General features: G+C 43.7%; 1 protein-coding gene across 1 annotated transcript in view; it reads left to right on the forward strand.

Moving 5' to 3' along the window:
* Positions 1-15,189, forward strand: part of LOC147889659 (uncharacterized) — a 75,830-nt gene extending 60,641 nt beyond the window's left edge. Inside the window, exons 7-11 of the mRNA XM_087391531.1 lie at positions 11,972-12,004; positions 12,125-12,221; positions 12,370-12,596; positions 13,802-13,880; positions 14,184-15,189. Coding sequence (XP_087247657.1) covers positions 11,972-12,004; positions 12,125-12,221; positions 12,370-12,596; positions 13,802-13,880; positions 14,184-14,629 — 882 coding nt within the window. The 3' untranslated portion in view covers positions 14,630-15,189. The remainder of the gene's footprint in view (positions 1-11,971; positions 12,005-12,124; positions 12,222-12,369; positions 12,597-13,801; positions 13,881-14,183) is intronic.
* The last annotated feature ends 1,031 nt before the right edge of the window (positions 15,190-16,220 follow it).

The raw sequence follows: 16,220 nt of genomic DNA on the forward strand, positions 1-16,220 counted from the left end.
TTTGTCAGAGAGATTTTCACATTGCATGCTACCTCAGTGTTGAGGTGTTCTTCACTTGGTTCAGGTGTCAGATCAAGGGGCTTTTGCCCAGATTTTATTTGATAGCACTTGGGTTACCGACAGAGATCTTCAGATGCATCTTATCCCCTTGGCAGAAGGGGTGATTGCTTGGGATTTATCCCATTTTCTGTTGCAGGTTTTGTGACAGGCTGAAGTGTCATTTTTTTTTTGGTGTTTGCCAAGTGGTCTATGCATATTAACTCAGTGCAATACCTCATCTGAGGTGGGAGAAGTGATCAGTACAGCCAGTACAGCAGTGTTTACAGCAGTGTTTGTGCTTTGTCAGCTGATTATGCACTGTTAAGCACTTGTTGAGCAGCTGCAGCAGTCTGAAATTACTGTTTTTATGCCTATTTAAGCACAGTACAGTGCTTCAGAAGGTACAGTAACTGGGAGAATTTTCTGTTTTGCTGCAGATTTCCTGACAGTAAAAAAAAAAAACAGCACTATTGTGAGTGCTCCTGGCTCTTGATAGAGCAGGTTTTTTCTGAGAAATCAGAATTTTTTTTTATTCAGTCTTTTTTACTTCCAGGGAGTCAGATACTTTCCTTATCTGATATGGCATCAGGGGGAAGTGAATCTTCAATTCTGAACATAAAGAAACTGGAAGGAGCACACAATTATGCATTATGGGCAGAACAGTGCTTGAATGTACTTCTGTTAAAGAAGATTTCTAAGCCCATAAGGGTGAAGGGTGTCAAGCCATCTGACATGGCAGCTGATGACTGGGAAGAGCTTGATTTGTCCGCAAGGGCAGCTATCATGCTCACTATTTCTGACACTCTTGTGTTCAATGTTCAGGCTGAAAAGACCTCTTATGGTCTATGGCAAAGGCTAGAAGAATTGTATGCCCAAAAGAGCTCAGCCAGTAAGGTTTATTGGTTGAAGAAGCTGGTTGATCTTCGCATGAAGGAAGGTACAGCTATGACCTCACACTTGAGTGAGTTCAATGCCATCTTTACATAGCTGATTGCACAGGGATTGAATCTTGATGAGGAGTTCAAGGCTACTTTCTTGCTGTGTACCCTCCCTGAGAGTTGGGACACTTTCAAGACCACCCTGTCAAATTCGAATGTCACTCTTATTTATGTTGATGTAGAGAGCTCTCTCCTACACAGGTACTCATGGAGTTGTTCATCTTGGGAACAACTATGCATGTCAGATTGCAGGGATTGGCAGTATACAGATAGTATTTCCTGATGGACGCATATTCATGCTTGATGGTGTCCGCCGTGTGCCACAAATCAAGAAAAATCTGATTAGCACTGGCTTATTGGATGACAGTGGTTACCACACCACATTTGGGGATTCCAAATGGGTGATTACTGATGGCCAGGCTGTAGTGGCTGAGGGTTTTAAGAGTGATACCTTGTACCCTCTTTATGTTTCCAGTGTGGGTAATCATGTTGTTGCCATAACCGAGCTGCCAAAGGTTTCATTGTGGCATAGCCGGTTGGGACACATGTCTGTTAAAGGAATGCAAGAACTGTCACGCTTGGGTTATCTGCCATCTCTTTCTTTTTCAGATTTGCCTACTTGTGATCATTGTATTTTTGGCAAGCATTCTGTGACTCCTCATACGAGGAGAACTCCCCAGAATAGAGCACCACTTGATCTAGTGCACACTGATTTGTGTGAGATGCCACAGTTATCACTAGGGGGTGCAAAATATTTTATTACTTTCATTGATGATGCCACACGCAAAGTGTGGGTCTATTTCTTGAAGCATAAGGGCGATGCCTTAGATGCTTTCAAGAAGTTTGTCGCTCAGGTTGAGAATCGGACAGGTCGCAGGCTGAAATGCCTCAGATCCGATAATGGGGGTGAGTATGTGTCACATGCTTTTGTGCAGTTTTGCCAAGCTAAGGGCATCAAACAGGAACTCACAACCCCTCGTAATGCATCTCAAAATGGTGCAAGTGAGCGGATGAATCGAACTATTCAGGAGAAGGTTCGATGTATGTTGTCTTATGCTGCATTACCCCATGGCTTTTGGGCAGAAGCCGTGCAAACAGCAGTTCACATTATTAACAGGTCGCCAAACAAGGCTTTGGAGTTGAAAGTGCCAGAGGAGGTGTGGTCTGGCAAGCCACCTTCATATAAGCACTTACGTGTATTTGGCTGCGAGTGCTTTGCTCATGTACGCAAAGAACTGCGCACCAAACTGGATCCAAAGTCTATCAGATGCATCTTTATGGGTTATGGTGACGAAGGTGAAATGGGGTACAGGTTATGGGATCCCGTTAAACGGAAGATTATACGCAGCAATGCTGTCATCTTTAAAGAAGATAGTGTACACAAGGAACCCGTGCAACCTGTGGAATACAGGAGGGTTATTTATGATGATGTTGGACAGCAAAGAATGCCCATTTATATGCAGCAGCAGGCTGCTGCAGATAACCCTGTTCAAGAGGGTATACAGGCTGAAAATCAGCCAGATAATTTTGCCAATGATGCACCACTGGATATGCCAGCAGATGGGGCTGTAGAACAGCCAGATATGGTGGTACAGCCACCCGTCATGCATGACGAACAGGCTGGACAGCAGCCTAATCCGGAACATTTTGTTAGGAGGAGCACCCGTGTACAACGGCCTCCTGCCAGGTTTGTTCCAGGAGCCAATAATGTGGCTGATTTTATCATGCTGACAGATTGTGGTGAGCCTTCCAGCTTCAAGGAAGCTATGGGAAGAACAGAGAAAAAGAAGTGGGAGAAAGCCATGCAGTCAGAAATGGACTCCCTACTTCAAAATGATACATGGGACTTGGTGCAGCTACCTGCAGGCAGAAAGGTTTTGCCATGCAAGTGGGTTTACAAAGTCAAAGTGGATTCAAATGCTTTACCGAGGTATAAGGCCAGATTGGTTGCCAAGGGATTTAAGCAGGAGAAGGGCATTGACTTTGATGAGATCTTTTCCCCTGTAGTCAAGATGACTACTTTGAGAGTAGTGTTAGCTCTTGTTGCTCATGACGACATGGATTTATGTCAGATGGATGTGAAGACAGCTTTTCTTCACGGAGATCTCCATGATGAGATCTATATGAGTCAGCCAGAGGGATATGCTGTTAAAGGGAAAGAGCAGCTTGTGTGTAAGCTCAAGAGGATCTTGTATGGACTCAAGCAGGCGCCAAGAGAATGGTACAAGAAGTTTGATGCCTTCATGCAGTCCCAAGGGTATCATAGGTGTGAGACCGATCATTGCTTGTACACCAAACGGGCAAAGGATGGCAGTTTGATGCTACTCATTCTATATGTGGATGACATGCTTATTGCCAGTAAATCTCAGCATGAGATTAGTGCTTTAAAGAAACAACTGCATAAGTCTTTTGACATGAAAGACTTGGGTGATGCAAATCATATTCTTGGCATGCGGATTACTCGTGACAGGTCCAAGGGACTTTTGTTTCTGTCACAGAAAGAGTACATTGACAAAGTACTGCAACGCTTTAAAATGGAGGGGGGGAAGTCTATTAGTACCCCGTTGCCTCCACATTTAAAACTCAGCAGTAAAGACAGCCCCAGATCAGATGATGATAAGGCTGAAATGGCCAAGGTTCCGTATGCATCTGCAGTTGGATCTTTGATGTATGCCATGGTTGCCACTCGTCCGGATATTGCCTTTGCGGTGGGAGTCATCAGCAGGTATATGGCAAATCCAGGCAAGCGGCACTGGGAAGCAGTGAAAGGTGTCTTGAGGTATCTCAAGGGTACCAAAGACTTGTGCATATGCTATGGTAGGCAGGATGCATTGGTGCATGGTTTTACAGATTCAGACTATGCAGGGAATGCAGATAACCGGAAGTCTACTACCGGTTATATTTTCACATTTGCAGGAGGTGCTATATCATGGGTGTCTCGGTTGCAGAAATGTATTGCACTGTCAACTACTGAAGCTGAATATGTTGCAGCCACTGAGGCTTGCAAGGAAGCAATATGGCTTACTCGGCTGGTGGGAGACTTGGGCATTACAGGAGATATGCCAGTTTTGCATTGTGATAGTCAGACTGCTATCATGTTGGCAAAGAATCCGGTCTTTCATCAGAAGACCAAGCACATAGATGTGAAATATCATTTCATCAGGGAGGTACTGGAAGACAAGCGACTTGAGCTTGTGAAGGTGCATACTGATGATAATCCTGCAGATTTGCTCACTAAGAGCTTGCCTACTGAGCGGTTTGCACATTGCCGCCACATCATGGGATTAGGATGAGACCATTCTTATTTTATGGTCTTGTATACAGTAACTGTATATTGCTGTAATTTTTATTCTTTTCTCCCCTTTAGGCACATTGGCCTTTAGGTGGGAGGTTGTTGGGGTAAAGGCACATTGCCACCCTTTATTAAAGATAAGACATCTATGACCGTCTTAAGACAGTCATAGGATAAAACCTAATCCTAATAAAACTAATGAGTTTGTGGTGTGGCTCATCACTTCACACCCGTACACTTGAGTCTTCTCTCTCTCTCACACACTCTCTCCCTCTTGCTCTTCTTCCCCCTTCAGGTCCTTCACCAGCAAGTATGGTTGCTGGTCTAGGACTCGAAAATGCAATAGCAGCCTCCACGTGTGCAAGACAGCTTAAGAGGTGCTCCTGTAGATAGTTGCAGCAGCTGGTTGAAGGCCTGAAGGACTCCAAAATGCACACACAGGTTTGAAATGTGCAAGGCGGTTGATGTAGATGGCTAGGCGATAGCTGTAGGTGCTCCAGATGCAAAGGCAGTCACGAAATGGATAAGGCGGCTCAGCAGGGCAGATCCGAAGTGCTGCAGCAGGTCACCAAAGCAAAAGTCGGCTGGTATATGTATGCTGGAGGGCTAGAAATAGCTGGGAAGTGGCTCTGCTGAAGGCGGCTATGCAGCAGCACATAGACCCTGAGTTCGGCGATGGAGAGCTACACATGTGCACCCGAGCCTTGAAGACTGTGCCGACCAGCCAGCTAACAGGCTGCCTAGATCACCTAGAATACTCGGGGACAGCTCTTGGACAGTCCGGATGAATGCAGCATGTAATGAGCGGGTAGAAAAGAAGGGGCGGTTGGCTATGGAGGCCAAAACAGAAGCAAATGGCTGAAAAGAGGAGGCAGAGTAGTGGCGAAATGAGCTAGTTGAGAGGAGACAGCATAGGCGGAATTAGGGTTAGGGCTGGAGAGGGTGATGACATGGCAAGGCGGATTAGGGATGACCTGCTCTGATAACATTAAGGAAACATGGTGAGTGTGAGGGAGAAAGAAAGAAAGTTTATTACAGTCTGCTAAAGACCGATGGGTCTATGAGATTGATAGAAAAACCTGATACATTGAGCAAAAGGGTGGAGCTACTAAGCAAGCATCCTAACCCATGCTAGAGAAAACTGTGTAGACATAGTCAATGATATCATCATACATGTCACTCTAGTCATAAAACATCTCTGGCATCAACATCTCCATGGAAGATGCAGTTTGATTAAACGTCAAGATACACTCGATGAGGGACTAGATAGTGTAGGCAAGAAGCCCGTGTTAGATCGTTGTCTGCCATCTAGATGAAGGGTCCATCGTGCCCTCTTGGTAGCGCTACCCGATGCCTAATGAGCGCCACGGTAACCCTCGTCAATGGTACGCCAGGTATAAAAATGGAAGAAATGTCAGTGAATGTGATCTGTGAAGGGCCTGTAGGGGAAAGAAGAGCAAGAGGGAGAGAGTGAGAAAGAGAGAGGACTCCAAATGTGCGGGTGTGAAGTGATGAGCCACACCACAAAACTCATTAGTTTTATTAGGATTAGGTTTTATCCTATGACTGTCTTAAGACAGTCATAGATGTCTTAACTTTAATAAAGGGGTGGCAATGTGCCTTTACCCCAACAACCTCCCACCTAAAGGCCAATGTGCCTAAAGGGGAGAAAAGAATAAAAATTACAGCAATATACAATTACTGTATACAGGACCATAAAATAAGAATGGTCTCACCCTAATCCCATGATGTGGCGGCAATGTGCAAACCGCTCAGTAGGCAAGCTCTTAGTGAGCAAATCTGCAGGATTATCATCAGTATGCACTTTCACAAGCTCAAGTCGCTTGTCTTCCAGTACCTCCCTGATGAAATGATATTTCACATCTATGTGCTTGGTCTTCTGATGAAAGACCGGATTTTTTGCCAACATGATAGCACTCTGACTGTCACAATGCAAAACCGGCATATCTCCTGTAATGCCCAAGTCTCCCACCAGCCGAGTAAGCCATATTACTTCCTTGCAAGCCTCAGTGGCTGCAACATATTCAGCTTCAGTAGTTGACAGTGCAATGCATTTCTGCAACCGAGACACCCATGATATAGCAGTTGAAGGGCCTGTAGGGGGAAGAAGAGCAAGAGGGAGAGAGTGAGAAAGAGAGAGGACTCCAAATGTGCGGGTGTGAAGTGAGATTCGAATTTGACAGGGTGGTCTTGAAAGTGTCCCAACTCTCAGGGAGGGTACACAGCAAGAAAGTAGCCTTGAACTCCTCATCAAGGTTCAATCCCTGTGCAATCAGCTGTGTAAAGATGGCATTGAACTCACTCAAGTGTGAGGTCATAGCTGTACCTTCCTTCATGCGAAGATCAACCAGCTTCTTCAACCAATAAACCTTACTGGCTGAGCTCTTTTGGGCATACAATTCTTCTAGCCTTTGCCATAGACCATAAGAGGTCTTTTCAGCCTGAACATTGAACACAAGAGTGTCAGAAATAGTGAGCATGATAGCTGCCCTTGCGGACAAATCAAGCTCTTCCCAGTCATCAGTTGCCATGTCAGATGGCTTGACACCCTTCACCCTTATGGGCTTAAAAATCTTCTTTAACAGAAGTACATTCAAGCACTGTTCTGCCCATAATGCATAATTGTGTGCTCCTTCCAGTTTCTTTATGTTCAGAATTGAAGATTCACTTCCCCCTGATGCCATATCAGATAAGGAAAGTACTTGTAGTCCAGAAAGACTGAATAAAATTCTGATTTCTCAGAAAAAACCTGCTCTATAAAGAGCCAGGAGCACTCACAATAGTGCTGTTTTTCACTGTCAGAAAATCTGCAGCAAGACAGAAAATGCCCCAGTTACTGTACCTTCTGAAACACTGTACCGTGCTCAAATAGGCATTAAAAAAACAGTAATTTCAGAATGCTGCAGCTGCTCAACAAGTGCTTTAACAGTGCATAATCAGCTGACAAAACACAAACCCTGCTGTAAACACTGCTGTATTGGCTGTACTGATCACTTCTCCCACCTCAGATGAGGTATTGCACTGAGTTAATATGCATAAACCACTTGGCAAACACCCAAAAAAAAATTTGACACTTCAGCCTGTCACAAAATCTGCAACAGAAAATGGGATAAATCCCAAGCAATCACCCTTCTGCCAAGGGGATAAAATGCATTTGAAGATCTCTGTCGGTAACCCAAGTGCTATCAAGCAAAATCTGGGCAAAAGCCCCTTGATCTGACACCTGAACCAAGTGAAAAAACACCTCAACACTGAGGTAGCATGCAATGTGAAAATCTCTCTGACAAAATCAACCAACAGTGTAATGCATATACTGTCCTGTGTAGAAATGACATACACAGATCCCAACGTACAAACACTCAATGAGGAACCTTTTGAGCACTGTCAACGATGGACAGTTAGGGACCGAGTAAACTCGATGCGCCCTGGCCAAGCGTGGCTCAACTGAGGTTCTTTGAGTTTTGCACAAGAAATGTGACCTGCAAGAAAATGTCACCTCGACACTGCGGAAATCAAGACAAATGTGTGCTCTCTGGCACCACACTGCCTCAAGGCATACAAAGCATCACCTGCCGGGCAAAAGCCCTATGATCTGCTCACCTGTAAACTGAGATTCAAACCCAGTAAAAGCATATGTCCTCTTGCAACATCAAGGCATTACCTTCTGAGAACAAAATAACTGTGCAATCAACCACACACTGTGGTTCTCTTTTCCTCAAGCACGAGGTAAATGAAGGTACTTGCTATACTTTCAAGAAAACACAGTTCTGTGAACTGAAAGATGATCCTGAATCAAGAGGAATGAAGAGCAGAGTGCTCTTTCTCCTCTCTTTCTTCCCCAAACAAAAAATGTACCTGTTGTACTTTCGTACTTGCTGTACCTGTGCAAAAGCCAGATCCAAGGAGAAAAGTATCCTCTGACACAGATCCCGAAAAAAAAAATGTACCTCCTTGCTGCAAAAATCGGAAGCAGCTCCCTGCTCAGTTGAAGGGCCTGCCAGCGTACAGTACGGTAGTCTGTACTGTACGGCACAGGGCCGTCCGTACGGATGTACGGCCAACGTACGGATGTACGGCCGTACAGATGTACGGCGCGCGAAAGGAGCCTGCGTCTGCGCCTGCGCGATGCGCTGCCCCCTGCGAAGTGGCGCGCCGATGCGCCGCCCTGCCCTGCGCGATGCTCCGCCGCCCTGCCTGCTCGATGCGCTGCCGCCCTGCCTGCTCGCAGCTGTAGCAGCTAGCAGCTGCTGTTGCAGCTGCTGGTGCTGTTCAGCGCCGCCTGGCCGTGCTGCAGATGCTAGGTTGAGGAGTTCGTTGAGGGGGTGGTTAGGCTAGGGTAGGGTGTGGAGTAGGGAGAGTAGGAGAGGTAGGCTCTGATACCAGTTGAAGGGCCTGTAGGGGGAAGAAGAGCAAGAGGGAGAGAGTGAGAAAGAGAGAGGACTCCAAATGTGCGGGTGTGAAGTGATGAGCCACACCAGTTTTATTAGGATTAGGTTTTATCCTATGACTGTCTTAAGACAGTCATAGATGTCTTAACTTTAATAAAGGGGTGGCAATGTGCCTTTACCCCAACAATCTGTGTGTCACTCTACTGTCGGGTGTGCCGCATCTTGATCTCGGGGTCCTTGCCTCTCCTACTAACCGTGGTCGGGAGGGTCATACTCTAGGATGGACCAGGTAAGGCCCCCCGCTCCTGTCTCCATGATCTGATGAGTTGCTTCCTATGTCGGACAGCCTCATGAATGAAAGCGGCCAAGCATCTCTGGTTTGGGTATGACAGGAATCTGGAGAGGCCCTCGAATCCGTGTTTGGCAGTGGTATCGTCCATGGATCTCATAGTAGATTGGGCAATGAAAGACGGAGTTGGTGCGATGACACATGGAGCTTTCCAATGGCAATCTTGAGTGAGTGTGGTAGGTAGATCTAGGTGTACCCTGGTGGGATAATGAAATCCTCCTAAAAAATGTGCAAGTACTGGTCTTGATAGAAACGGAGCTTCACAGGAAGCTCTGTCTAAATGGATCTAGGTGTACCCTGGTGGGATAATGAAATTCTCTTAAGAAATGTGTAGGCAGTGGTCTCGATAGAAACTAAGCTTCATAGGAAGCTCTGTTTGTGCCAACCAGGTCTTGAATGTGTGTACCTATAAGAGATCCTCCCGGATGATTGGGTTGTACTTGTTGCCCCGAAACGGGACAAACGAAATGTGTAGGTGTGTACCCTGGTGGGATAACGAAATCCTCCTCAGAAATGTGTAGGCAGTGGTCTTGATAGAAACTAAGCTTCATAGGAAGCTCTGTCTGTGCCAACTAGGTCTTGAATGTGTGTAGTTGTAAGAGATCCTCCCGGATGATTGGGTTGTACTCATTGCCCCAAAACGGGACAAACGGGGCATCTATGCTGTACTGAAAGGGGGCAGTCTATCTATACGGAAACCCAATTTCTCAAACCATCTGCATGTGTGTGCATACCAACATCTCTGATGCCAATGCCATAGAAGATGCTAATGCCATAGAGAGAGAGAGAGAGGCTAGGGTGAGAGGAAATGATACTCAAATGAAGACATCATGAAAGGCTTTCATTCATTCATCAAGTATGATATGACAAGTGAAGTACAAGACTTTATAGGCTAGACACACACACACTCTAGTACCAAGTGCATATGGGATAAGTCCCAAGGTGACACGTGGCACTCACACATGAACCACTACTAGATCTCCTAGTACAACACATCACACACACTTTTTGCCTATGATTTCTCCAACACCAAGGAGCCAAAGGGTAGTAGAAGGCCCAATAGTAGTTGCTATTAGTTGTAGACCTTCTAGGAGGGTGCGCGGGATGAAAGAAGACCAAGCGAGCGCTGCTTGGACAGCAGTAGAAGGCTCACACCATCTACAAACAGCTTCAGAAAGGTGCTACCTATGGTAAGGTGAGTTTGCCTCTTGACCAAAGATGAGATATTTGCAGCCGATGAGTATGTGACAGACTTGGATACAACTTTTGCATTGGTATGGACAGAAATAGAGAGATCTAGAGAAAAGCATAAGAGGGCTGCGGATAAGCATAGAAAAGAATTGAATCTCCCGAAAGGAGATTGGGTGCTACTACTCTAGAACAAGAAAGCAAGGGTAAAAAAGATGAAGGGGAAAGAGAAGGTGTATGCAAAGTTTGGACCAGGTATTATTTCGGGATCACTGAGCCAATTGATAAAGCTGCATACCGAGTTGAGTTACCCGAGCACTTGAAGATCCATAATTCCTTTCATGTGAGTCTTTTGAAGAAGTACCAAGGACCTGAGCCTATAGAAACAGTTTTGGAAGAGTCATCAGAGGTGGAAGAGATGGAGGAGATCCTTCAACCCGAGCAAATTGTCTATCATATAGAAGAGGGGCCCGACATAAGGTCACCCGAAGGTACCTTGTGAAGTTCTAGAATTACTCAGCATTGGATGCCAAGTGGGTGGATGAAGAAATTTTTCTTAGAGTATCCACTGATTTTGCAATTGTATAAAGAGGATTTTCAGTTGGGGACAACTGATTAGAAATGAGGGGATGTCACGGGATTTTATCCCAAGAAATAAAGAGAAATATTTTACTTTGACTCCGGTTAAAGAGAGTTGACCTTGGTCAACTCTAGAGAAAGTTTCTACTGTTCTTATTCGTTTTTATTTGTGTGCTTGGTGGAAACGCCATAGAGGACTAGATCACAAGTATGCATGCACTGGCTAACAATTAATGGGTAAAATGTTGTGTTATTTGTTTATTTCTATGTTGAGAGAGTGGTAAGTTCACTTATCCATGTTTTAAGGGGAAAATCTTTTTAGGAGGGTTCCACCTTCGCAAAGAAGCTACTTTTAGTGGAGCGCCAGTTTTTGAGGAAAAAGGTACTATCTTTATTAACACCAGCTATTTATGGCTAAATATATGTAAGCTTTACTCGAAAAGCTTGATTATTTGTAAGCAAAAGCAGGCATGTAAGCCTATTTAATTAGGAGCTCTCTCTTTGCTCCAACTTTTGTTTACAAGTAACACAATCCTAGGGGGGGTCTAACCCTTATTTCTGGGCCCTAGTGTTGTGTGTGCTTTCATCTCCTCCTTCCTCATATTCCCGGGATTCAAGCCTATTTTTGGTTCTTGATCTTATTGTATTGTTTCTGATATTGAATCAGGGAATTGTTCAAGCTTTATTGTTTCCTCGACTCCATGCGTTTTACATATTCTAAGCTCTGAATGTATGTAAAAAGGGGTGGGAAGTTCTGGTATCATTCATGAATTTCTATTGTGAATCTCTAAGGCCTATACGATGCCTTTAATGCATGGAGTATGGTGTAAATTCTTGTCCATTTTTTGGGATAAGTATGTGGAAGCCTCAAGTGCTGGTTATTCATTACCTATTTCTTGCAGTCAGCTCCTTTACCTATCAAATGCATAGGAAGATTATATATCCAGCACAGGCTTAGATAGGAACTTGTGAGGTTTGAAGTGTCGGTACGTTCATGATGAATGCCAGGCACAGGGCCACCATAAGATTTATAATGTTCATGAATTTGGAGACTAGATCAATTTTTTGTCACCTAAAAACGTAATGAGAACATATTGCATGACAGGCTTATTTTTGTTGTGGCGGTAAACAAACATTTTCATTAAGATATCACTTTTCCTGTCTTGTTTTCTTACAGAAGGAAAAAATACGATTGCAACATTTGGATGAGGTAGTATTTCAATTGAAATTATGTTAAGTTTCAAGAATATCTTACAGGCAAGCCAGCTTTTTGAGCAATCATTGAGCAAGGTGATGGTTTTTTACTGACAACATAAGGGTGTATGTTCAGACTCGCCTTCTTAAGTTAGAGGGCGCACTTTCTGACCTTGACAAAAAATTAAAGATTCTTGCTTCAGCTTACAAAGATATTGAAAATGCTAGAGACAGTAAGTCCTTGCCAACTAACACCAACATTAAGAAAAGATGTATCATTTTTTTTGGAATGGAGACATGTTGCAGCTTCTTATTTATGTGCAAGGATTGTTGTCTTAAAGTAAAATTTTCAATGTTTTGTGGAACTGCATGGATTGCCAGGCGATGCCCCATCACATGAAGTTGAAACTCAATCAAGTTCTAGCTCTCTGCTCACTGGAACTTGTGTTGATAGTAACTCGGAGCTTTATGAAAAGCCATGCACAGATTCAGATGATGCTGATTCCTACCCTGAATTTGAGAGTATGGTATATCCTTTGCCCACTTTCAAGCATTCCCGCACTTTGTCAGATATTGCCTGCCTTACGAGCAGTCTTGGAGATCGGCAGGTGAGAATTCATTGCTTGCTTTTGCCCGGACTTGATTTATTGCTGGCTTTCTTCGTGTATTATACTTGGTGTGCCTTTGAACTGGGAAACAGGTCTGGCTCAGATATAAGCATCCAAAGAAATAGTCGTGTAGGAAGTGACATCCTTGATCCATGTATAGTATTACCTTGAACTTGCTGTTTCTTCAGAAGATTTTTTCAAGGAATGTGAGTTAGGTCCAACTAGTTAGACTTTTTTGGGGGGAAGAGGGAGGCCATGCCCTCCGTGCAGCCTATGACCGGCTACCCTCCTACATTAACGAGGGACAATGCTTGAAATCTAATAAAAGATGACAGCTCATTTATTTCTTAGGATTCAACCAATAAGGGCTTCAAACTTCACACTGATAGCCGTGATCCTGACACAATCGAAGTCACAAATAGAAAGTCTACTGTTTTAATCCAAGTCCAACAGCATTTTAGAAGCCTAATCGATTCTCCCATTGACTACCCTCTTGATGCCAATCCTCTGGAGGGCAATTAGTTTTTCCTCTGCAACTCCAGCAACCCATTCGACCATTTCAGCAGCTTCCATGACTGGTCCATCCAACATTTCCAGTTTTTTTGAAGCTTGTGAACTTGCTGTATCATTGCCTTGTTGATGCTTGTCTCATTGTGCTGCTTCTTATCCATGAAATCCTTGCTGTAACCTTACCATCCTCTGTTGCTTTCCTGCTTGGAATCACCATTCTTGGTGCCCTTTACCATGGATTGGGCCCTTCATTTTGCTGTATCTTCCTGCTTTTCTAGGCTCTCTTTATTGTCCGTTAACCTGGTTAAACTAGCTTGCAATCGGGTCCTCCTTTCCCACGTGTCACATGAAATTTCAATACTAACAATGTGTAATGGCCATTTGTGAAGTTTTGATGTAAAATATTTCAAGCACCTAGAGCTGCAAAGTTGAATATTGGCAATCCCCTGGAAAAGTTCTGGGCTGTACATAAATCAGGCTGATGCAGAAACCATTTTCACAGTCATGGTTTTTCATGTGGCTTGAGCACCTGGAGCTGCAAAGTTGAATATTGGCAATCCCCTGGAAAAATTCTGGGCTGTGCATAAATCAGGCTGATGCAGAAACCATTTTCAGTCGTTCTTTTTTCGTGTGGTGTGAGATTTGAGGACGAGGAACCTCTGTGTTGCTTCTCTTTAATAAGTCGACTCTTGCAGGTGCCTGTGCACAAGAGAAACAAATCAACAGATGAGGTCTCCCAAAATTTCTGGTGCTCACGGCCACGTAGCATAAGTGGTAAGGGGTGTCTCTACTTTCCACATGGGTAATGTTGAAAGATGTTCTTTGATTCAGCATGAATATTGCTCAGCAATACTAAAATTGAAGTCATATTCTCAAGAATCCTTGGTTTGTGTCAAAATGAATTTCTAGGAAACATTCAATGGCATGAATTACGCTTGGCAGCAATTAGAAGTATGGTCTATAGCTTAAAATGTACATTAATTGAATGGTTTTATGAAATTGCAAATGCGTCCATAAAGGGGAAACTCAATTTAAACACACTAATCTAACAAAAAGACTGTTGGGATTTCTTAGCAGAAGAGGAGTATGACCAGCACTGCTCGGATGATTGCTTTGTTTGCTCAACAAATGCTCTTAGCTCGTTTGAAGGAATCTGCTCCAGTCTCTCAAGGAGCAGCTCGGTGCCTATATCACAAAGGCTACCACAACACACTAGCTCTTTATCCATATCAGTAGGGCTATCTCCGCAACCAGACAATCCTATATCAATGCAACAGGATGAGGTCAAGGCACCGGTATCCAAGAAAGGCCCTGGTTTACTAAAGAGCTTATTTGGTGCGGTAGTGTTTGCTGGAGTCTCAATTCTAGGCGTAAGGAATGCAAGCCAAGCAAAGAAAGATCAATCACGAGCTGAACGTTGGGATAAATTTGGACAGGCAGCTATATCCAGTCGTTCTGACAATTTGACCAGGCCAAGGACCATTCGAAATCGATACTCATCCAGATCATCATTTAGTTTTTGAATGTATGAATCTCCAATCAGTCTTCACTTCTGATGCTCCCAACACGCCTGGATTTTCTCCTAGCATCCTTACACTAGGCTGAAGAACTGTATATATTTTCAGGTTTCTTCTTTTGCTTTAGATGTACATTAGTGGATAGTATGATGATAGGCAAAACATAGGAAAGCAGCCATTTATTTTGTGTCACTTGAACAGGTGCTCAGATTCTTGAACATTTTTTCAATTGTGATTTTCGACAAATGGAAAAGTCCATTTGATGTTGTACGCTATAGAAAACTACACCCTTTAGCAGAGCAGACTATATCCCCTTTCTCATTTGCACCTCCAAAGTCTATTGAGGTTATACAAGCTGTGTTTTAAGCTGCTCAAGACAGAATATGATTCCCAGGTCATACATCTATAGACGCTCACCACTTTTCAAGTGCAAAGATTTTTTTGATGGATGACCCTTTCAAACATACAAAGACCTCAAAAGGCACTGTCTGCATCAGCTGGAGCATCCAAAGGCTAAACAGAAGTAACATAGACAGTCTTGCAGCAAGGTCGACCCTGTACAGGGTCAAGGCAATATAACCTAAGAAATGGAAGAGACTGACCAAAGGAACAGTGAATACTGATGGCATGAGGTTAGTTGATCGTATCGATGGTTTGAATGCTGTGCGCCTAAATCCTCTTGATAAAACTTTCTGTTGGTGGTATGGGCATGAAACCGTGAACTGCTAGAAAGGGAATGACCAAGGGGGGTAATATGTAATGATAGCATGACAAAAGATTGATCCATGTGCGTGTGTAGATAGTTTAATTTTAGTTCTTGTTGGATTATAGATAAAGTAATGATATTGTCAATGAATCCTTTGTTCGTTCAAATTGAAAATGGCTCTTTTATATTTTAGGAATGTCTTGAAAAGTTAATGTGGTTCGTCTTAAAACCATAAAGCTGTTTTATCACAAGGCTTATTGCATTGATTATCAGTTGTGAGTAAACCCTTGTAACATACAATACACACAAGTGTCTTCACTAGAATCACTGTTGATGGTCCTTACCTCTGAGTTGACCAATGAGCGCAATGCTCATGCTCGGTGTGATAGCACAATGCTCAGATATAGACAGTGCTCGGGTGGAAGATGCTCTCTTGCACTCCAGGCTATGCTTGGTATGCATAACCATAGCTTTCAGAAACACCCTTTTGGAAGATTCGAAACGGTATGGCATTTTTGAGCCGTTATTAAAATGCGAAGCGATGTTTTGGATAGGCTCTTTTTCTTGTGTTTTTGTGCTGAGCCCAATGGACCATTTTTTGGTGTTGCTTCCGAGTTGCTCTCCTTTGCTTCTTCCTCCTCTGCCTGTCCTTTTCCTTCGTGCACCATTTCAGGCTTCTCTCCCTATACTTTTTCCTTCACTTGACTTAAGCTTGGAAGTTGCTCTGTTTCCTTCTCTCAAATCTACCTTCTAAACTCCTTTACTTCATAAATCATGTATCAGTGATCTTTTCCTTCCTCTGCCTTGCTATGCTTTCTCTCTTTGAGCTTCATCAAAGATTCATCGTCCAATCTTTTGTAATGTTTTCATTAATGATAATATGTAAAGTTA

The sequence above is a fragment of the Dipteris shenzhenensis genome, chromosome 20, assembly GCF_047967505.1.
Source record: "Dipteris shenzhenensis isolate YYH24624 ecotype China chromosome 20, Dip_SZ_1.0, whole genome shotgun sequence".
Classification (NCBI taxonomy): Eukaryota; Viridiplantae; Streptophyta; class Polypodiopsida; order Gleicheniales; family Dipteridaceae; genus Dipteris; species Dipteris shenzhenensis.